Below are 23,306 nucleotides of genomic sequence, written 5' to 3' on the forward strand. Positions count from 1 at the left end.
AGTAAGAGGAAATCGGACGTTCGTTGTTTACATACCTCGAAGTTAAAAATCAGATACTTCTTGAGAATATGGCCAATGAAATCTCTGGAGCTCAGTCATTAGACGATTATCACGTGTCTTTCGATTCATTTCATTCAGGTGAAACTCCCAAAACAGCATCTGACGCCACAAAGTTTTTTCTTATTGATGCAAATGAAGTTTTAAATACTCCCACTGCAATATCCAAGACCTCAAGTTCAGGGGGGTTGTTTTTTGCCGATGATTTTCATAAACGTCTACCTGTCCTCAACTCACTTCCAAATGACCACCATTCTTCAGTAGCAGTAGAATGCGAACATCCTAATACAACAGGTGAGTGTTCTAAACCTTTTTCTGACCGTATTACAACTTTCTGTAGTTTAAATCGGATCCTATCTAACTTGTCTGTCTACTTAGTTTCGTTATCGTACAAACTATTTTAACTGCTTTATTATATGTTTTTTGTCCGAACTTCTTTTTTATGCTTAATGACATGACTTAACTCGTCCATGGGACTATTGTTTTTTAAGATATTGTTGAACCCTGAGTTAAGTGCGGATGTTAATTATCGTGTCTGAATGCACAAACGTTCCTAGTGAAGTCGCTTACTTTACCTCACCTAGTTAGTAAGTTGAGCCTAACTCATATACCTTTTATATATCTAAAGACACGTTGGCTATTTCTTTCCGGTGCAAACACAGCACCAAATTTGAAATCAGGAAAAGCACCTATTGGCTGGATCGTTTTCGAAAGTCCCTTATGTGGAGTCCGTCTCTATGGTACAATCAGAGTTAGGAATGACAAAGTCACAAGCCAGCCTTTCTTTGTTTTTGCCTATACCCACAATGACTGTAGCTTAGACAAGGTATAAGAACAGGTCTTACAGGATACTATAACCTTAAGGAAGTCTAAGTAACTTAAAGCGAGGAAGTGGAGTGATACTGGTGAACTTAAGAGCGAATTCGTTTAATTAGGATGTTTCTGACATGGACGTGAATGTAATAACTAGGTGTTCACTCTTCACCAGGTTTTAAGCACAAGGATACTCACCGATGCCCAACCATGGTTTTATTCCGTGACATTAAATTAACTTTCTGCTGTTAAGGGAGAGTTTTTGTGACTGTTTTTAATTAAAGGATTGAACAAATTATATCAACGTTGTGAAGACCCTACTCGAGCACCATTGTTTATCAGCGTTGACAGCAAATTATTGTTGAAATTGTCAACATCTAGTGATGTTTTTCAATATTATTGCCTGCCTCTTTCTATTTAATCTCACTGTAGATATATTCTTGGAAATAACACGTTCTTCCTCTATCGTGGTCAATCTCGAACCAAGAGATTCAATTATTGTCAAATCACAAAGCGGTGATAGTCCATAAAGTCATTGACTGTTGGAATGTGTGATGGTTTATGCAGACTACCTAGTTGAGGTCCGTCAGATAACCTTAATCAATGTCTGTAGACTTTTACTGAGATTGCTCATAATCGTTTACAATGACGTAGATGCATTTACTCTTAATCTTCCTCTCGATCATGAAATCCAGTATTCTTTCACATATACTCTTTCACTATTTCCTTTCGAACCATATTCCCAATGCTTACTCTTTCTCATCATCAATGCTGCCACATTAGTTATTCTCCCTTAATATGTAACTTGTTAATTTCATCATCGTACTAATATGGTGTGGAAACTTGAACTAATACTACGTTGATGACGATTGACTGACTAGAACCGATGTGGATCCACGTGATAGAGCAAAACAATAAGAACCATGAAAGGCCTTTTATAATCATCCAAAGTGTTAGGTTAAGGAATCCCAACTAGACTTTATTATATCCCTGTAAAGAGTGGTGATAGTCATTTGTTGAATCTCTGCTGAAGTAATTTCCAATAACAAGTACAAGGAAAGTGAATAGGTCACATCTTCATCGGAAAAAGTCAGAAATATACTTTTACACCTCTGGCCGGTCATAAATGTAAAGCTAGGAGTAGATTTGCACTAGACAAAGTTGTCATACCAAATTAACACAACTAAATAAAATTAATAAAATGGATAACGAAAATTTCAGAATAATAATGAGAAGAATCAAATATTGAATATATATTGTTCGTTAAAAAAGGAATGAAAGTAAGGTATACAGAGAGAAATACTAAGAGCGTATCTGAGATACTGCAAAGGATCCTGAAACAAATCGCCTTAAGATCTCCAACAACTTATCACTCAGACTTCAATCATTTAATCAGCATTTACCAATGCGACTCCGTTTCAGTCAGTGATTTCATATACAATTGGTGCCTTGGTTTGGGCGTCTCTAACTTTTTCTCAGCCGTCATTGCACGTCGCTTTAGGCGGTCTTTGAGGATATGTAACACATCTCAACTATCTCACTTGATAAAGATTGATAGTTTCATCAACCGACTTATCGAGGCCACGTCTCGTAACCATAAAATAAGACGAAGACTACTATATAATATAAAATAAAATATAATATAAAATACCTCTAACAGCACTCAAGACCACTATATTCATAATCAATCTCTCTCTTCACTTCCTACTGTTCCTTCTACCTCAACTTTCGACACCAAACTTCCTCTTTCGGTTTCCTCCTCAAGTGTCACTATGGCCAACGATTCTAGTGCGCGAAACACTGTCCCAGGTCTACTAAAACCTCGCTCCAAACTACACATTGGAGCCTTCAACGTACGTACCCTAAGCCAAATCGGTCAACAGGCCTCCTTGGCTAAAACCCTAGAATCTCGTACCATCGATGTATGCTGTGTCTCCGAAACACGCATACAGGATCCCAGTGCGGTCATTCACTTGACCTCACCTCGCCAAAATGGACAGCCAACGAAATACACCCTCCGTGTATCTGGCGACCCCATGACTAGTTCTCGTGGACTTGCAGGTGTAGGCATAGCACTTAGTACGAGGGCAGAACAAGCACTACTAGAATGGATCCCCATTAACAGTCGCCTGTGTGCTGTCCGGTTAAATGGCTTCGTAAGAACTCGGAAGGATAGGAACACACATTGTTGCCTTTTCATCGTTTCTGCCTACGCTCCCACTAACTGCAGCCCTGATGAAATGAAAGATGACTTTTACAGAAAGCTCTCTGAGCTTCTTCAGAAAGCTAAGCGCTCAGACATAGTAGTCGTAGCGAGTGACTTTAATGCCCAGGTAGTCAGCTTAAATCAAACAGAAAGACATTTAGGTGGGTGTTTTAGTATTCCGGCTCAACGAACCGATAATGGTGATCGTCTGCTGCAACTATGCTCAGACAATCGTTTATTTTTAGCAGACATTAACTTTAAACATAAGGAGAGACATCGTCTAACATGGCGACCACCTGCACCAAACCAACGATGGACTCAAATAGACCATATTGCCATCAGTCATCGTTGGAGAGGCTCGATAGAAGATTGTCGCTCGTACTGGAATACTTGTTTAGACTCTGATCACGCTTTAATACGAGCACGCGTTTGTCTGCGCCTCACTGGACGCAGGAAAACTACACTAAGAAGACCCATTAGGATTGAACTGGAGGACGAGAAATCCAAATGTAAATTCCAGGAACAACTGAGTGCACATCTAGGAAGTTCTGTAAACGAGACTGACCCAGATACTGCTTGGAAAGATATACGAACAGCTGTGGAAACAGCAGTCACATCTCTTGGTAATTTAAACCGTAGGGTCCCAAAAAACCAATGGATTTCTCCCAAGTCTATTTCACTGATGGATTCGCGTAAACTCATCCCATCAGGCTCTGAACACGACAAAGAGCGTAAACAAATCAAATTTAGGTTGACTAAAAGTCTAAGGAACGATCGTGAGCAGTGGCGGGCAACGAAAGCGAAAGAGACGGAAAAGGCAGCGGCTGTAGGCAACACCAGACAACTCTTCAGACTAATAAAAGAAACCGGAATTAATAAGTCAAGTGTAAGTGAAACGATCTCGGAAAAAGACGGAACTCTTATCTGCTCTCAGCCCAGCCGTTTAGAACGATGGGCGGAACACTTTAAAGAGCAGTTTAGCTGGCCTTCAGCTACTGCACAACTACCCACTATTCCCGGAAAACCTGAATGGAACATTGAAGTAGGTCCTCCAACTCTAGTTGAAGTTCAAAAGGCTATAACTAATCTGAAACGAGGAAGAGCAGCTGGTCCAGATGGATTGGCTCCAGAGGTCTCTAAATATGGTGGTCCAATTTTAGCGATTAGGTTGACTAATATTCTGGCTAAAATCTGGGAGACGGATGTAATCCCATCCGACTGGTCACAATCACTTATTGTCCCAATATATAAAAAGGGGTCGAAATCATCCTGCGATAACCATAGAGGGATTAGTCTGACTAACATAGTATCTAAAATACTAGCCTCAATAATTATCAGGCGCCTAACTAAGACTCGTGAACTGCAAACACGAGAAAATCAGGCTGGCTTCAGACCTGGTCGTGGCTGTATCGACCACATATTCACTATTCGCCAGGTCTTAGAGCACAGACACGCTTATCGGCGTCCGACAATGATAGTTTTTCTTGACCTGAAAGCAGCATTTGACTCTGTAGACCGAGAGGTTCTGTGGCAGTGTCTGTCATTGAAAGGTGTACCTGAGAAGTACATAAACCTTTTGAAGGCTCTTTACTCGAACACTATTAGTCGAGTGAGAGCTTATGGCGAACTGTCATATGATTTTACAACCTCAAGTGGTGTCCGTCAAGGCTGTCCACTATCCCCACTTTTTGTTTAACTTCATTATAGACCTGTTGCTGGGAATAACACTCTCGTCGACTGAATTTTCAGGAATTGATCTCCTACCAGGGGGACCACTAATCGACTTAGAATACGCAGATGACGTAGTCCTGTTTGGTGAAGGCGCTGACAAAATGCAGTCTTCTGTTAGAACTGAGTAATAATGCCAGGATGTTTGGGATGCGTTTCTCCCCATCTAAATGTAAATTGTTACTCCAGGACTGGCCTGCGTCAACACCCGAACTAAGGATAGGGAGTGAAGTAGTCGAACGCGTGGACAACTTCACTTATCTTGGAAGTCTGATCAGCCCTAATGGGTTGGTGTCTGACGAAATCTCAGCACGGATTCAAAAAGCTCGTTTGGCTTTTGCCAACTTACGTCACCTATGGCGTAGACGAGATATCCGTCTATCAATTAAGGGACGACTATACTGCGCAGCAGTTCGTTCTGTTCTACTTTACGGCTGTGAAACATGGCCATTAAGAGTAGAAGATACTCGTAGGTTACTAGTATTTGACCACAGATGTCTTAGAAATATTGCTCGCATCTGCTGGGATCACCGGGTAAGTAATAGTGAGGTTAGACGCAGGGTATTAGGGAACGATGGTAAATCAGTTGATGAGGTGATGAATCTTCATCGACTGAGATGGTTGGGCCATGTGTTACGTATGCCTGAACACCGATTACCACGACGCGCTATGATGACTAGTATTGGGGACGGTTGGAAGAGAGTTAGGGGCGGCCAAACCAAAACATGGCATCAGTGTTTGAAGTCACTAACTTCTAGCCTGAGCCATGTTGGCAGATGCAGACTACCTGGTTGGGGTCCGCGTGACTATCGTAACCAATGGTTGGAGACTCTGTGTGACATGGCTCAGAATCGATCACAATGGCGTAGGTGTATACACTCTTTATCTTCCCTTAAACCTTGAGACTAAAATTGCCTCATATCTCTCTTCCTTCCTATACTATATCCTTATATACAACCTATAATTTATATACTACTACCAACACTAAATTAACTACTATTAATCCGGTGTTGATCTTGTTGTGCTAACGAGGTATGGCAACTTGGACCGATGCATATATTTGCCTGGTCCTACGTTGTAGCTGACTGACTGACTGACGCACGGTATTAGGGGATGATGGTAAATCAGTTGATGAGGTCGTGAATCGTCATCTACTGAGATGGTTGGGCCACTTGTTACGTATACCTGAACACCGATTTCCACGACAGGCAATGCTGACTAGTGTTGGGGTTAGTTGGAAGAGAGTTAGTGGCGGCCAAACCAAAACGTGGCATCAGTGCTTGAAGTCATTAACTTCTAGTCTGAGCCATGTTGGCAGATGCAGACTACCTGGTTGGGGTCCGCGTGACTATCGTAACCAATGGTTGGAGACTCTGTGTGACATGGCTCAGAATCGATCACAATGGCGTAGGTGTATTCACTCTTTATCTTCCCTTAAACCTTAAGATTAAAATTGTTTCATAACGTTCTTCCTTGCTATACTATATCCTTATATACAACCTATCTTTTATATACTACGACCACTAAATTAACTATTTCTATGAATCCGGTGTTCATCTTGTTGTGCTAACGAGATATGACAACTTGAACCGATGTATAAATATGCCTGGTCCTACGTTGTGACTGACTGACTGACTGACGACCTCAATAGACTAATGGGTATCTCATCCACTACGTAGTTCGCTCAAATTCGCCAAAACCAAGTGAGTCTTTTGAATCTTAGTCAATATCCCATCGGGCACCAACGTTTAAGGACTAATGAAACCGTAAAGATAGGTGACATAGTCAACACGCTCGATTACTTCACACCCTATGGTTAGGCTGTGTTAATTCAGATCATTCTTGAGGCAACACTTTAAACTTGGAGGAGGAGAAATAAATGTGTTTAGTATTAGATACCACCACTGTCTATTCTCTATTGCTTCCTTTGGGCACTACTTCTCATAGCATGTAAATCCTTCGTCAGTCTGTATTTGTGTTCTTTCACTCATCATACTCTGAACGTGGTAAGATGAGTTTCAGACTACTTAGCAATTTAATAGAAGCTTCCGAAATTCATAGGTCTTTCTTAATCTTTTAATTTTGGTTATTGTCTTGTATAACTGCAGCATATACTGTGTTTGATGTCAATATGGTGTATTAATGTCTATTGTCTTGATGTTGGAGTCCCCAGGCTAGGCATTATCACCTCTTATCCTTACAGTTAATACACTAGAAATTATAGGTTTTCCGACCTTAGATTACGGTCATCAGTATTTGTTCATCGGATTGGTACACTAAAAAATTCACCCAAGTTTATTTCGGGTTTGACTATCTGAGCTTCTTCTTTACATCTTCTTTACAGTAGGTCAAAAAGCTTTCTTTAGAGCTTATCTTTTGCTTCATTATAATTTGAGTTAATTGGGTTTAGTTTAAGAGGACAATAATGGTATTTCATGAACTCGAACTGTTAATAATAGTATGACATAGATAAAACTGTAGTTCAAGAAAGTAAAGGAAGTCTTACTATTATTCTTCAAGATAATCTATTGTAGACTACTGCTTCTCCTTGAGGATACTTCAGTTACATTTAGTGCGGTTACGTTTGTCTGTGTTTTGTTGGACCCTGGAAACGTCCAATAAAAAGACTTGTCAAAGTTTGTTTCGAAGATAAAAAAGTCGTAGTTAAGTTTACAACAGAACTAAATAAGGACTTTATTTTATTATTTATTTAAACACATAAACATTGGTACAATGGGGCACCGAATACATATGCACCACATAAATCATTCGACTAGTGTGAGGGCTGTGATACTGCTGGGGTGCCCAGACCGAAGCAGGTGGTTTTCTTAAGGGGCCACACCCGGTGCCTTTGACTTAAAGGTCTGATCCACAAGGCAGTGGAGTAACGTAAGGAAATGTAGTCCCACCGTAGCCGGTGACCAAAAGTTGTTTCACACGCTATTCGTTCCCTCAGGATACTGCAGCCCATGTACACTATTGGTTTGGAATCAAGGTTTTCCAACTCCCCTAGGTGGACTTTCCGTGTCCACCGACCCGGTTGAAGCGCCGGACATTCGCTTTTCGTTTTCCCAATTTCGTAAGCAACACCCCCACAACGAGAAGGCAATGAGTAGGACTTCCCTGGCAGAGGCTATATACGCGTGGCCGTGTGAGAGCATTTCGAGAGGGAGAGCGGATTCTCTCCACTCTCGGCCGTACCAGGTTATTTAGGGACTCGGTCAGCCATGTAAAGAATACTCATCTTGTAAGCCATTACAATTTTTAGTCTCCTGTGAAAATAACGAAGATGTCAGCAGGCAACTCAGATCAAAAGTTCGAGAAAGGCCAGTTAGTCTTGATACCTCCCAGTAAATCAATATATTGTCGTAAACTCGTCTTGATGGGCTCTGAATACGATCATAAGCAAACTAAATACATGTAAACTTACAAAAAGTCTATGTTAGTGACAGAAGCAGTTCTAGGCTATGAAAGCAAAGGATATTGACAAAGGCAGTTCAATGTAACAACAGGTAACCGTGCAGACTGATTAACGATGGAATGTAAACTCAGCTTCTAGTGAGATCGTATATAATAAAAACAGAAACTTTGATTTTTTCTCATACTAGAATTTCGAAACAGTAAGTAGAACATTCATTCTGTCTCCAACTCCTCTCCAGTTATCCTACTCGGCAACAGCCTGAGTGGGAGATCGGTACCAAGCAATTTTGAAAACTATAACTAACTTAAGGTAAGGAAGAGCAGCTGATCCTGATGGGTTTTTAAGAATAGTGGTCAAGTTTTGACATTAAGGTTGAGATATTAGCAAGAGTCTTGGAGCTAGACATGATTCCGTCACCGATCGTCTGAGTTCTTAAGAAAAGAAATAAATCTTGTGATAACTGCAGAGTAATTAGTGTGCTACTACTTCTCAATCATTGATCAAATATTCACTCTTCGTCTAATTTTGGAGCATATATGCCTACCAATGCCTGAATATTGTTCTGTGGCAACGTCTGTCATTGAAAGGCGTACCAAATAAGTACTTAGAACTGGTGAAGACTTTTCATTCGAAAACCACCGTTTGAGACAAAACATATGACAAACTTTCATCGGAGTTGTTGACCTCAAGTTACGTTCAACAGTTACCAACTTTCCCCACTTTTATTTAATCATGACAGACATTCTTTAAGAGGTAACTCTTTCTTTGACTTTTCGGGTATGTCTACTAGATTCAGTTATTGACTTGGAATACGCGTATAACATAGTTTGATAAAAAACACTGACAAGATGAAAATATGATCAGCGCTGGTAGTTTAGTGCTTGAAAAAGCTTTGATACGGATACAGTGATCTCACCAGCCGTCACACATGCTCCATAAGTGGAATTTCTGCCCGTCATTTTCCTCCGTATTAATATATGGCTGCTAACGATCACCATTGAAAGTAGAAGACACACATAGGTTCCACGTACTTGACCACATATGCATTCAAAGCTCTCTTTCACTTTGAGAACCACCAAGTGAGTGGTGTTGGGTTTATATGGAAGGTACTGGGAAAAAAGAACAAGTCCATCAATGAGCCTGTAAACCTGCACCGACTGAGGTGGTCAAAATGTATGTTAAATATACTCAATTATCTATAATCCCGATGTTGAATGTTAGCTGGTATGGAACCAGGCTGACAAAATTTATAAACGTGCAAAAACATGGCATCATTCTATGAACAATATAAGATTATGTGCTGTTAGAGGTGTACCGCTTCCCAATTATCCACATCCCAGAAAGATACTTTTTGACGAACGTAAATGGAGACCAGTTTAGTGATAATATTACTTAGGAGCGTGACCACAGAGCCTGTGAGACAGCTGCTTAAGTTTGGTTACGCGTAACTTTTTTGTGAATGGTTTCTGGAACCATTATCACTTTACTCTCCAGAGATTACTTTCAGCACCAGAAATTCGTGGGTTGATGTGTTTTCAGTGCTAACTTCATTCCCACTCAATTTCAGTTTCAACCTCAACTGTTCTGCAGCAGCTGCAATTGGAAGTAAAAGTGAAAGGTCTTGGGTACTTTAATAGTGATATCCACTCATGAATCCCTTTGGTTTCAAAGTTGTGAAAATGATGACGTTGGTTTGAGAGGAGTATAAGTTAAAATCCAACAAGTTGCCAGTGAGGTAGCAACTACTGCGTTGTAATTCTTTAAATTGTTTGTCGTGGATGTTACAAGTAGTAAGTTTTTCTTATCATTCAGGGTTTTTTGGTATAGGTTGATAAATATTCTAAGAGATTTATTTTGTGAGGATATATGAATAGTAAATAAACACTAGCTTATTATTTTTAATAACAGATAATACCGAGAAACCTGGTGTTCCACATGGAAATCCTGAGATTTTACAAACAGAAAACTTGTTCATATCTCAATTTGGATTAAATCAACGATCTGAAGTTAACACATCAACTGGATCATCTGTGTTATATTTAAACCATCTTTCTCCTGACAGTACAACAGCAAAAATCGATTCTGTGCCTGTTTCATTGAAATTGGAATCAGGTGATAATACGACAGCATCTTTTCAGTCATTTATTACTAAAGGTGATAATAATGCTACAGTTGGACTGAATGATTTGCCACTCTTAACTAATGCATTATCAAATCTTGAAAGCACATGCATCACTGTTGACCAGACGGCTGTTTCACATTCGACCTACCTGGCGAATAGATCTACTGCTACAACCGCCAGTCTACCGACGATATCTAGTGCTGTTGTTCTTAGTAATGTTGGTCTTACACAAAATCCTTGTTTATCTGTTTCGGCAGACACTAATCCGGTTCCGGGAATAGCTTTTTCAACTAGGAATCAGCCTCCTTACATACCAGCCCCACTTGTTCTTGGAAACGGCCTAACACTAACCACATTGTTGACTGCTGAGAACAGCAGTGGTCTTCTAACACCTACAACTCCAAACACTGCTTTCTTACCACTTCTGGCATCCCCTGGTCCCGGAGGTTTTTATACACCTGGGGTGTTAACTGGCCTAGGTAATCCGACAGGTACTTTTTCATTTCTATCCCCCGTTCCTAACTTATTGGCAAGTAGTAATGCGGAAGCAACTAATATTTCCATCGGTTCGAGTTTCGCACAGACTTCTGTTACAGCGGATACTATGGTCAAGCAAGAACATATGTGCTTCACTGACACAGTAACAGTTGATGATGGTCTGATTAATACAACACATAAATCTGTTATAAATAATCCTCCTGAGTGTGCACCTGATACAACGGTTGTCACTGAAGATGACGTTGGTAATAGTGAGTATTTATCTAAATCCACTCTGAAAGGAACTGGTGTCTCAAGGAGGCGCAAATCGACAACTCGTAATAAGAGTCGAATAGTTAGAGGAGAATATGGAGTTCATTCTGAAATAGAAATCCAGGCAGGAATAACATCTAGTATACCTGAAAGAATATCAGAAAAACCTCACAAATGCACTTCATGTAACAAATGCTTCTCACGATCCGATGAACTTACAAGACATGCAAGAATTCACACTGGTGCGAAACCTTTCAAGTGTGCTGAATGTCAAAGGGAATTTTCGCGTTCAGATCATCTAACTACACACATGAGAACGCACACTGGTGAACGACCATTTGTTTGCGATATATGTGGTCGCAGTTTTGCTCGTTCTGATGAACGTAAGCGTCATACAAAAGTGCATCAAAAGAGTAATCAAAAACTTTCTAACTGTGACTTGAAAGTGAATGTAACTAGGAGTCCAATAACTTCAACATCTGATGCTAAGACAAACTGTGGTGAGAAACGTAGCGTCCCACAAGCGACAAAGTGTTACGACACAGCTAAACATCCTCGTAAACTGAAAATAGAAGATCTGGCAGATAGCTCTACTTTTCAGTCTAATCCTCTAAGTGTGGAAAAAGTAAGTGTACTTAACGATGGAATCAGTGTTAATCAACCTGTCCCAGAACAAAGATTACTTCTCGCTACTTGTGATTCTCATCCCGGGCAGCTTACTTTACATGCTTTCCCTAGTGCTACAGGTCTAGGTGGTTCCAGTGTCATATCACCCCACTCGCAATTAGTCTTTGCAGCATTGCCCTCTATGTCACTCTCTGCAGTTCCTATTTTGAGTCAAGTTAACACTGAGATTGCAAACACTTTTAATCTTGCCAGCGGAACATTTGCTACACAACCTCATGGTCACTTTTTGACAGTGTCATCCACACCACTGCCGAGCTGTATTTCTAATTCTTCAACTGAAGGTAATGTAGTAGTATCACAGAACCAAACTGTTTCTTCAGTCTCACCAAGCTTTGCGTTAATATCTACCATTCCATCACAGCATCAAAATGAAATGAGTACAGAATGTGTGCATGGTACTTCCATGAACAATGTGATATCATCGACGTGCATCACGACACCGACCATGCCGAATTGTTACACTATCCGTGCTTCACTTTTTCCCCAACCAGTTCAAACATATCCTTCCGGATTTCACCATTCCCAAGCTTCTCCCTATTTCACTGCCATAGCATGTTCCCCGGACGGCCTGAATGCTAATCAAGCTGGCGCATTTTTCGCTCCTATGATAACTCCCACCCAGTTACCCGCTAATACAACTGTTTCAGGCACCGATCTCCCTGCCAGCTTCCATCCAGCACAAGCTAATCTTCAGCCAGAATTTGTAGCTACAGCTGATGGTATTTCTCCCACTAGTTTACTTACAGGCACCCCAACATGTATTTTTATTACTCCGAATCCGTGAGATAATTCGCTTCATTTTTATGCTTCATTAGCTTCGACTTCTTTACTGTCTTGTAACTTTGTTCTACATTCATTAATAATATCTATTCTCTTGCTGTTAATGTGTCCTGTTGTTTACTAAATCTGTGATTTCGGTTCACAACTTTGAGTGTCTATGTAGGGCTGTGTCACATATTTATTTCGTTATATTTTTTGCATGTTGATTTACAGGAACAAGTGAATACGTTTTTCCCTAACTTGACGAATTGTTCACGTTTGATGTGTAAACAATTGTAAATGAAGCTCAGATAAATTTTCTATTGGTAAACATATGCTCTAACGTATTGTTTATGTGAAGCCAAATATCCAGTGTTTTTATCTACCTGTCAGGTTTTTTGGTCCACAACGAAATTTTCTGTACAATTAGTTTTGTTTGTGTTTATGCATGCTTATCTAAAACTATTTCATATTTTAACTTGTAAATGTTTTTTTGAACAACCTCACTTTTATTGTTCATGAATTGTTTCTATATAGCAATAAGTTATTTTTCATTCTTAATTCTACAGATATTATTTAAACTAGTATTTTACGTGAGGAAGACTTAGTTTATTATCTCTTATAGAAGCGCCCCTTGTATTTCTTGATATATGTACACCTACTCAACGTTTTACACCCTACTGTCCTGTCAATGTTTGTTTTTTATTGTTACCATTATTCATTTTGAGAATACAAAATGCTTTTTAATTTCGATATATAATATCAAGCACTTTAACGCAAAGTTTTCTTTTAATCGCTTTACAGTATTATCTTATAGTCCAGATGGATTGGCTCCAGAGGTCTCTAAATATGGTGGTCCAATTTTAGCGATTAGGTTGACTAATATTCTGGCTAAAATCTGGGAGACGGATGTAATCCCATCCGACTGGTCACAATCACTTATTGTCCCAATATATAAAAAGGGGTCGAAATCATCCTGCGATAACCATAGAGGGATTAGTCTGACTAACATAGTATCTAAAATACTAGCCTCAATAATTATCAGGCGCCTAACTAAGACTCGTGAACTGCAAACACGAGAAAATCAGGCTGGCTTCAGACCTGGTCGTGGCTGTATCGACCACATATTCACCATTCGTCAAGTTTTAGAGCACAGACACGCTTATCGGCGTCCGACAATGATAGTTTTTCTTGACCTGAAAGCAGCATTTGACTCTGTAGACCGAGAGGTTCTGTGGCAGTGTCTGTCATTGAAAGGTGTACCTGAGAAGTACATAAACCTTTTGAAGGCTCTTTACTCGAACACTATCAGTCGAGTGAGAGCTTATGGCGAACTGTCATATGATTTTACAACCTCAAGTGGTGTACGTCAAGGCTGTCCACTATCCCCACTTTTTGTTTAACTTCATTATAGACCTGTTGCTGGAAATAACACTCTCGTCGACTGAATTTTCAGGAATTGATCTCCTACCAGGGGGACCACTAATCGACTTAGAATACGCAGATGACATAGTCCTGTTTGGTGAAGACGCTGACAAAATGCAGAGTCTTCTGTTGGAACTCAGTAATAATGCCAGGATGTTTGGGATGCGTTTCTCCCCATCCAAATGTAAATTGTTACTCCAGGACTGGCCTGCGTCAACACCCGAACTAAGGATAGGGAGTGAAGTAGTCGAACGCGTGGACAACTTCACTTATCTTGGAAGTCTGATCAGCCCTAATGGGTTGGTGTCTGACGAAATCTCAGCACGGATTCAAAAAGCTCGTTTGGCTTTTGCCAACTTACGTCACCTATGGCGTAGACGAGATATCCGTCTATCAATTAAGGGACGACTATACTGCGCAGCAGTTCGTTCTGTTCTACTTTACGGCTGTGAAACATGGCCATTAAGAGTAGAAGATACTCGTAGGTTACTAGTATTTGACCACAGATGTCTTAGAAATATTGCTCGCATCTGCTGGGATCACCGGGTAAGTAATAGTGAGGTTAGACGCAGGGTATTAGGGAACGATGGTAAATCAGTTGATGAGGTGATGAATCTTCATCGACTGAGATGGTTGGGCCATGTGTTACGTATGCCTGAACACCGATTACCACGACGCGCTATGATGACTAGTATTGGGGACGGTTGGAAGAGAGTTAGGGGCGGCCAAACCAAAACATGGCATCAGTGTTTGAAGTCACTAACTTCTAGCCTGAGCCATGTTGGCAGATGCAGACTACCTGGTTGGGGTCCGCGTGACTATCGTAACCAATGGTTGGAGACTCTGTGTGACATGGCTTGGAATCGATCACAATGGCGTAGGTGTATACACTCTTTATCTTCCCTTAAACTATGAGATTAAAATTGCTTCATATCTCACTTCTTTCCTGTACTATATCCTTATATACAACCTTTCTTTATATACTACCACCACTAAATTAATTACTTCTATGAATCCAGTGTTCATCTTGTTGTGCTAACGAGGTATGGCAACTTGGACCGATGCATATATTTGCCTGGTCCTACGTTGTAGCTGACTGACTGACTGACTGATTATCTTATAGTTCGGTAACGTATTGTGTTTTGTGCCTATATACATAACTGATATCATGTGTACCATTTGTTACCTTTTAAAAACGTAAATCTTCAGATTAATAGGAACTTACTGGATACGTTGTAGAAAAGAGCTGTAGTATCGATCAGTTTATAAAATTGATTGTTTCGCTGGAAATTAAAGTACTCACGAAATGAAAATTTGATTCAGATTGCTAGATTCTGTTGTCACTTGTCTCAAATCTTCTCGTTTGTAGTACACATCACGTAAAGCCTATTGTCTAGTGATATGAACCAATATTTACCGAGATAAAGGTACTGCATTAATTAATATTTGAATCTGCTCATCATCTTGGATGGGTTTACTGATGGTAACTTTTTTCAATGACAGCTTTTAAATTTCAGTCTGTACCACTATTCATCGTAAGCAACCAGCATTTCCTTTTCTAAAGTGTCAACTATGATTTTATTTGAATCTCGTTCAAGTTAGTCTACATTTCAAGTCTATATTTTAAAAATAAAACTAATTCTAAGCTGTTTTTTGTGGAGTTAAATTTCGTTTGATACATACATACACTAGGTAACAGATAAGACTTTTATTATAATACTATGTAGTTTATTAAATAAATAGAGAATTAAGATTCTTCATTGATATATGGTGGATATGGAGAAATCATATTTCGTTCAACGGCAATAGACAAGGCTGTTCGAAATACTTGTTCTGGTCTTGAGAATAAATGATGAGAGTAAAACATGACTAGGAATTTTTGACAGCCTCTGACTGTACCGCTTGTATGATATATGTCAATTACCGATTTTCTTTTTTGTCCATCTGTTTATTAAAAAAATTAAAGTGTAGTTCAATATCTTATTTATTTATGCATAAACTAGTTTAAATAAAATTTTGTTTTTCTCAGACTCAGTTTATCAATGAAATACATGCATCAAGAAAAATACTTATAGATTCTAGTTAAGATTCATCATATTTTCCATCGTAGCACACTGAATTGTGTGTGTGATGCCTTATACTTTGTATCTTAATACATACTCGTTAAAGATTCAAAGAGTTGATGTCACATGGTATAATATGAAACAATTACACCTTTCTGTTTGCAGTTAGCAATTCAAATCGATCATCATTATAGAAATAGTAATACTTGTTTAGTGCTTTTAATAAAAAGAACTGAGGAACTGCATAAATTAATCTTCAATTAACAAATGTAAGGATGAAAACTAATAGAAATCTTACAATCCAAAAGTTTACCATTTTCGAAAGTGGTTTTGTTACATACCTCAAAATGCAAGTTTGACGATAGTGTCATCAAATGATCTGTAACTAAAGTTGTAATCAGAGCTTGATAAATTAAATACAGTGTTTGCTGAAATTCTTTTCTTGCTTTGTAAAAAAACGGGCAGGTACTTGTGTATCTACAAAGCATATCCATGCTTAAAACATATTTCATACACGACTCGGTAAGTAAATCAACTAACTTGGTAGAAACTCCTTATCAGTTGATAGGAAGGATAAGACGATCGAAGGTTGAATTTAATTTCTCACTTTTAGCTGGATTGTCGTACCTTATCTTTATGTTTATAGTTTACTCTGAACCGGTTATTACTTTTAAATCGATGTATGGTGCGACCATTCTAAACAGTTTTCTCTAATACTACTGTGGACAGTCCAAATGATAATTAGCTCCGTGTGCAATCCTTAACTTAATAAATGCTTAGTTGAGATGGGCCATGGCGTTGATATCACAGCCTTTTGGGATAGTTTTTAAGTCCCCAGAGGTGAATAGTAAGGTTAATTGAAGCATCGGTCATACAAAGTTTGAAAATAGTTAGCTCTCACTTTAAGCCTACTCTGGTGATATATATATATATATTCAAAGTAAAATAGCTCTTTAAACTTACTTAGATCTAAGTGAGTAACCAAAGAGAGTGCTGTTTGAATGTAAACAGACATGCTACGAAGACAACGTATAATTAATAAACCGGAAGCAGGACACCAGTGAATTACTCTTAAGCGAGACATACATTTACCGACTCCAAGTGAACCATGTGTAAGAATGATGTTTTGTTTTATCATAGCTAATAAATCAGACTCGCTCAAGCGCATTGCCGCTGTATCCTCCTTTTGGCAGCCAGGATAACCCGGTATAAATGAATTGGAATTTTGAGGTTGAATCGAAATGAAGCAAACGAGGTATCGATTTTTGATACGCACCATGGGTCTAGAAATAAATTAGAAACCATATCAGGTCAGTGGTAAAGAAATTAGTCTTACATTATTACGTCATAGTTAACGTCATCTTGAAATACCAATGGGATTTACTTGTTGAAACACAGTATTAAACCGTAACAGGAAACAAACACGCATGGACAATGTCGATTTAATTAAAACACTTGACAGATACAGGATATACAAAATAGTATTTTAACCAAGATTTACCTCAATTCGGTTTTGATTACGAATAACAATATAGGACTTAAATGTTTAGACTTCATTATTTGAACTGTTTGTTAGTTTGACAAACGTTTTACTGTTATGCAGGACCTAGTTGCAATTTTATGAGACTTCGGCAACGTTAAATTCATCTTGGAAAGAACGGATAATGAAATCGGAACCTTTGTTGAAAAACTCATTACTACAGTACAAACCTGACCAGGTGAACCACGATATTCTTCACACTTCGGCGGGTTTCTAAATAAACTATTAACCCGTCGGCCGACAGTTTGATGAATCATAACACCGTTAGAAATACATTTTTTTTTCTATTGACTCAACAGATATCTAATACACAAAACTAGCTTTCGGCAATGAAATTTTACTTTTTTTATAAAGAGATTGGGATAAACAGTTAGTGGTGTACAACTTAAACTGAACAAATTTGTACTGTCGCATCGATCCAATTTTCAGTTAACTAAAAAGTCCGATCTGTCGTCGTAAAAATCCACGGATAGCTTGAAATCTATCGGACCTGGAGGCAGACATCCGTACGACGTCTGACAGTGGCAGACATTTTTGCTCTGCTGTAGGTGAGATGTCAATCTGCCTGTTAAACTCCGTTCGGTTGGTATGTGGGTCAGGTTCTACATTATTCTTGACTGTCTGTCAGAACCACATCACTGAAGAAAATATTTCAAGTAGTAATCTTTAGTTTTTTTTCGAAAAGTACAATTTATTTGTTGACTGAACGGCTACCTATGTCTTAATATGTATGGTAGGACTAAATTTGGTACACTTATTCATAATGTATTTACGCCAATGGAGCTGGAAATCAAGCTATCAGAATATTAATGTTGAACCAAAGATTCAATCTGTTAAAAATTCATCCAACTAACTGGGAAATTCAGCATTATACAATGAGGTTCATTAAATAAAGAGGTGAAATATGTAAGGGTGTTTCATCAATTGTCATTTTTTGCTTAAACACTGAATACATAACTCTCATAAAAATATGAACAGTATTCGCATTCATGCTAAACTTTGGAAACAGAGGTCAAGATTTTTATCTGAGTTGGTTTTGATGGATTAAGGCCTAGACGTATTCGACTAACCTAGAGTCTCTGACTGAATGGCTTGAATTTCCAACCTAACCAATTTATACGATGATTGAAAGCCCGACAGAATTGAGCCTTAAACAGTAAATACGATAAGAAGCACCGAAGACTAATTTAGATTCAGAAAACAAGGGATATTTGTAAATTTATATTTGATTTTGATGTTCGAAAAACCGGGAACATGTGAAAATCAATAATCATCGAAAAGGAATATGACGATCCATAGTTTTTCAAGAACCCTAGGAATATTCTGTCTAATCCTGACTGGATGAAGTATTTTCCGACTTTTCCCAGCTTCTAAACACTTTCAAGTTCTCAGGGACTCCCATAAGTGATATCACTACTTGATTCTGGAACACTTTGTGACTTCGGTTTTTAGATATATAAAATGACATTTTACTAACTCTCCAGAGCTGAGATTTCCTAAGTCGAATAATTAAGATATTCCTCCAGCTCGTTGCCTATAGTCAGAATAAGTACTTGCAGTAAGATATGAAACAGACAATTACATTTGAAAAGAAAAACGCATCAGAAATATTTCTCTATCGTCACTCAAGACATTCTAAAGACTCCACATTCTGTCACTATCTTCGATACATAGAAACATATCCTTCTCCATAACACACTTTCTCAAGATATGTCGGTTTTTTACCAGTCAGTCGTAAGGAACATAGAACCTGTCACATATGTGGATCGGTTCAAGTTGTCATACCACATCTGTACAGCGAGACGAAACTTACAACATGAATGACGAAGAGGTGGAGTTAGTAGTACCAAAATAAAACAGATAAGATATAGAGCACATAATCCGAGAAAGGGCGAATTCGCGGAATAAAGTAATTCTGAAACTCAGGATCTGTGGGTAAATAAGGAATACATGCATCACGCTGCTACGGATGATTTTGAGGCATATTACACCACGTATCCAACCACTGGTAATGATTATCATATGAACCTCAGCCAGGCAGTCAGTCTAGACCTAAAAACAACATGGAGTAATCTAACAGTCTGACTTGAAATCGGCAATACAATGAAAATGGAGTCCAATATATATCTGAAAGCATAAGGCGAATCTTTGTATAATGAGGGTATTTTGTATGCTACAGGTGAAAATTTATTCTACCTGTTGTCATAGTAAGTTTTAAAAGTAATGAGCCATAGAAAAGAGCATTCAGACAAGAAGAATTGGTCATATGGAATAGTTTATTAACACATTGTGATATACAAACTATAAACATCACAGAAATCAGCATACAATTACACTTGTTTTATATAAATAGAAAATACCATTTAGTAGGTACTGAATAAGTCTAATGTTATAACCAATCATTAGTACTCACAAAAAAAGTTATCAATAAAACGTAATTAGTAATACGTGATGAACTGATGAAGAGCTCCAACAGAATTGAAATTGTTACTCTATGTAGTTTAGTTTCAAGTGAAATCTCTCATCATACTTGTATGTATTGCAATAAATATAAACGTATTTATAACATATTCAAGTCGAATATGATCCAAATATTGTTAAGATCAACTGAAACTCCGTTAATTAATCATTGATAATATAATGCACAAATCATACAATATAATTGTTTTCTATCAAACACATGAAATCTTTATTTTACAAAATTAATGAGTATAATAAAGAAATATTGAATTATATATACGATTACATACAGTAACATTTGACTGATAATCTAGTACATCAACCATCATATTATATGCAAAAGAAATACATAAACAGGACGAGAAATAAGGCTGAGAATAGAAATGAAATCTCAACAAAAACAAAAGTAAAAGTTTAAGAAACACTATATACTAACAGTGACGACAAGGATTTTTGGAAGAATTTTATTCATGATGCATACATAACGCGGCAGGATACATGAATAAAACTCGGTATTAAGTTGAATCTGGTCCAGTAACAGTTAACAGTAATGAAAAATCACTCACATTATATTTAATTAACTAGTAAACAGTCATTAAAATTGAAAATATCGCTTTTTATTATGAAAGTGCTCAAAATAAATTATAAATTAAACAAGAAGCGACAGTAGAAATTAAGTAGTTTATCACGTTAATATGGGAAATTATTCACGCAATTAATAACCAACCAATAAAAAATATAGCAATAAATAAACATATTTTTGACATTGTTTCTGAATCAGCTCCCCAAAAATTGTCTGGTGGTATTGTTCGGTTGTTGATGCCATTACCATTGTGTGAATTTGCGGGATTGCTATTACCTCCTAAATTGAATGTTGTTGACAAGAAACCGAATGGAAATGCACCGATGCCGACAGACATTCGGAAATTACCTCCATCAGATCCACCGAATAATCCTCCCCATGTACCTCCGAAGCTGCCCGACCCCGGTTCGGGTTCAGTACGTCGACCAGGTGGGCGGGGAGGAATTTTAGTACGAGGGTCTTGTGTATGGTCAGAACCACGACCATAAAGGGGGATGACCTAGCGAAGGAAATTGAGTAAAAAATATTATAATCTGATTACGGAAATAACTTGAAATTATTTGAATAAACTAAGAACAAGGATCACGTATTTTACTCAGTGGCTTGTAACATACAGTTTTTGAAAACGAAATAAGTATACACTCTCTATATTAGAAACGTATTGAATAAAACTGAGATTGACATGTAGATATAGAATAATAGGAGAAAATAATTGCGAGAAAATTAGGAATTCCCTAAACGCTAGCTTGTTTAAATTAAGTGTGAAAAGATTATGGAAACGATTTTCTTTTGAAATCGAAGATATGTGGCAAAGATTAAATAACACCAAGAAAATATAGACTTGTCGAGTAAAGCTCAGAAGTACGGAGTGAGATGTTAGAAATCACAATTAAGATCACGGAAATGTTACGCAAGATTTTTTTCCGAAGATGCGATGACAAATTACTAACTGTTCGGGGATTTTCAACCTATTTCGATTCATTCGATTCATTGAATGTAAACGATTAATGTTGGTTGCGGGCATGGATGAATATAAGTTACCTGAATTTGGTTATCATGCATTTTTATCCAAACGATGCTGGACTCATACTATAGGTAGAAATTTGAATATTATTTGTGATTGGAATTATTTAGAAGTACTTACTTAGTTTGTAAAGACTTTTCGATGATTGTGAGATGTGAAGGTATTATTCTGCTACTGAAAAATGTAATAGTAGTTTGATTCTAAGTGTGAAATTAATTTATTTGGACGGGCCCATGTCGTGTTATAATTTTATCAGCTCAGTAGACTATTAAAAGAAATATTCAAGCTACTCTGAAGCTTACATTAAAATAAGTGAAAACACCAAACAATTTGGAAATAAACAGAAGAACCAATAGAATGAATGAGTGAGAGAAAAAGATACTGAAGCTATCCATTCCAAAATATTTATACAAAGGAATACGGTTGAGAAAGTAAAACTAAAATAACAAGATTAATTTCAGTGTCGTTTTTTATATGGTTATTTACACTAACTAACATGAAGCATCAATAAATACACATTGTGAAAAAAAGTAGACTATCAAACATAAGAATGAGTAGATTTTAAGAATATAAACGACTTTGAAGACCATAGTACAGGCGAAATTCCCTATCGTACAAAATACTGATTTCAATAGATAAGAAAATTTCTTTTAATAGGTTACTACAATAGAAAAATAAAACTAACTTTATCACTACTGATAGCAGCCTTGCAAACAGGGCATACAGTGCGAGTTTCAGCAGTTTCAAGCCAACGATGGAGACATGGCCAACAAAATAAATGGCCGCACATGCTAACTACAGCATCTTGAGCTGAATCAAGACATATATTACACTCAAAAGATCCCGTTGTGCCATTACTATCAGTGGTCTTGGATGTGTTGGGTTGATTTGGTTTATCAGGGTTGGTTTTAGGTATATTTGACTTTGAGGTAGAAGCGGCTGTCAATGTTTCCATTTCTCTTTCTTCTTCAGAAGTCAGTTGTGTAATAATTTACTTAAAAGGACATCCTGAATATCAAAAGAAAATAGGAAAACTATCATAGAAATCATAGCAATCTTAGTGTCAGTTACAGAAAATTAAAGTGATTTACTGCGCATATAATAAAATCATAAATAATAAGGATGTGACAAAAGATGTTCTGTGGAGATTAACGGAACTGTCATGGTGATATTTATTTATTACATGATGATAACGGCTAGAACATAGATAAAAGATAAGTCTGCTAACTTTAGTTATACACATCATCGCAACAACACGTCACAAGATAATAAATCTGAGTAGGATTAAGATGAAACCCTGGTTTACTAATTTATCTACAGAGCTACAGAACTTGAAATAAAACATCGAAAGAATCTTAACAAATTGCTGATTAATTTAAAGGCTTGTTTCTTTAGGTTTATTAATTGGTGCTATTTAAAGATACATCGTATTGCTAAGGAACTATGAAGACAAGATCAATGTAAACAAACGAATGATGGCTAGTAAGGGAAGTGAAAACTTTGGAACTAAAGTGACAGCAAAACTGAAGTATTCACAAGGAGTTTATATGTGCAATCAGTTTTCGAAGAAACTTTATAAGTTATATATTGAATTTAAACTAAAATACACCAGTACGAAATAACTGAATGCTATGAAATCTTGATGAAACGTGCTATTTATATTATTTT

General features: G+C 37.7%; 3 protein-coding genes across 3 annotated transcripts; 1 reads left to right on the forward strand and 2 right to left on the reverse strand.

Annotated features, from left to right (window-relative positions):
* Positions 1-68: 68 nt before the first annotated feature.
* Positions 69-12,688, forward strand: Smp_026270 (putative early growth response protein; the record flags this gene model as incomplete). The annotated part of the gene is made up of 2 exons (XM_018799305.1): positions 69-351; positions 10,134-12,688. 2 exons carry the CDS (start codon positions 69-71, stop codon positions 12,566-12,568), a joined length of 2,718 nt encoding a protein of 905 aa, XP_018651107.1. The 3' UTR covers positions 12,569-12,688.
* A 3,027-nt stretch (positions 12,689-15,715) lies between these two features.
* On the reverse strand, positions 15,716-17,380 carry Smp_136350 (putative ribonuclease P/MRP protein subunit POP5; the record flags this gene model as incomplete). Its single annotated transcript, XM_018799306.1, has 3 exons — positions 15,716-15,912; positions 16,995-17,314; positions 17,376-17,380. The coding sequence occupies 3 exons, from the start codon at positions 17,378-17,380 to the stop codon at positions 15,716-15,718; spliced, it is 522 nt and encodes a 173-aa protein (XP_018651108.1).
* Positions 17,381-19,829: 2,449 nt separating this feature from the next.
* On the reverse strand, positions 19,830-22,672 carry Smp_026260 (putative rnf5). The gene is made up of 2 exons (XM_018799307.1): positions 22,324-22,672; positions 19,830-21,113 (listed from the first exon to the last, which is right to left on the reverse strand). Exons 1-2 carry the CDS (start codon positions 22,591-22,593, stop codon positions 20,739-20,741), a joined length of 645 nt encoding a protein of 214 aa, XP_018651109.1. The 5' UTR covers positions 22,594-22,672; the 3' UTR covers positions 19,830-20,738.
* Between the last annotated feature and the right edge of the window lie 634 nt (positions 22,673-23,306).

This window comes from Schistosoma mansoni, chromosome 3 (assembly GCF_000237925.1).
Source record: "Schistosoma mansoni strain Puerto Rico chromosome 3, complete genome".
NCBI classification, from domain to species: Eukaryota; Metazoa; Platyhelminthes; class Trematoda; order Strigeidida; family Schistosomatidae; genus Schistosoma; species Schistosoma mansoni.

Coding starts and splice junctions, on each gene's coding strand:
- Smp_026260 (XM_018799307.1), bottom strand. CDS start 22,593: ATGGAAACATTGACAGCCGCTTCTACCTCAAAGTCAAATATACCTAAA. Junction 21,114..22,323: donor CTGCTATCAGTAGTGATAAA/GTTAGTTTTATT, acceptor TTCCTTCGCTAG/GTCATCCCCCTTTATGGTCG.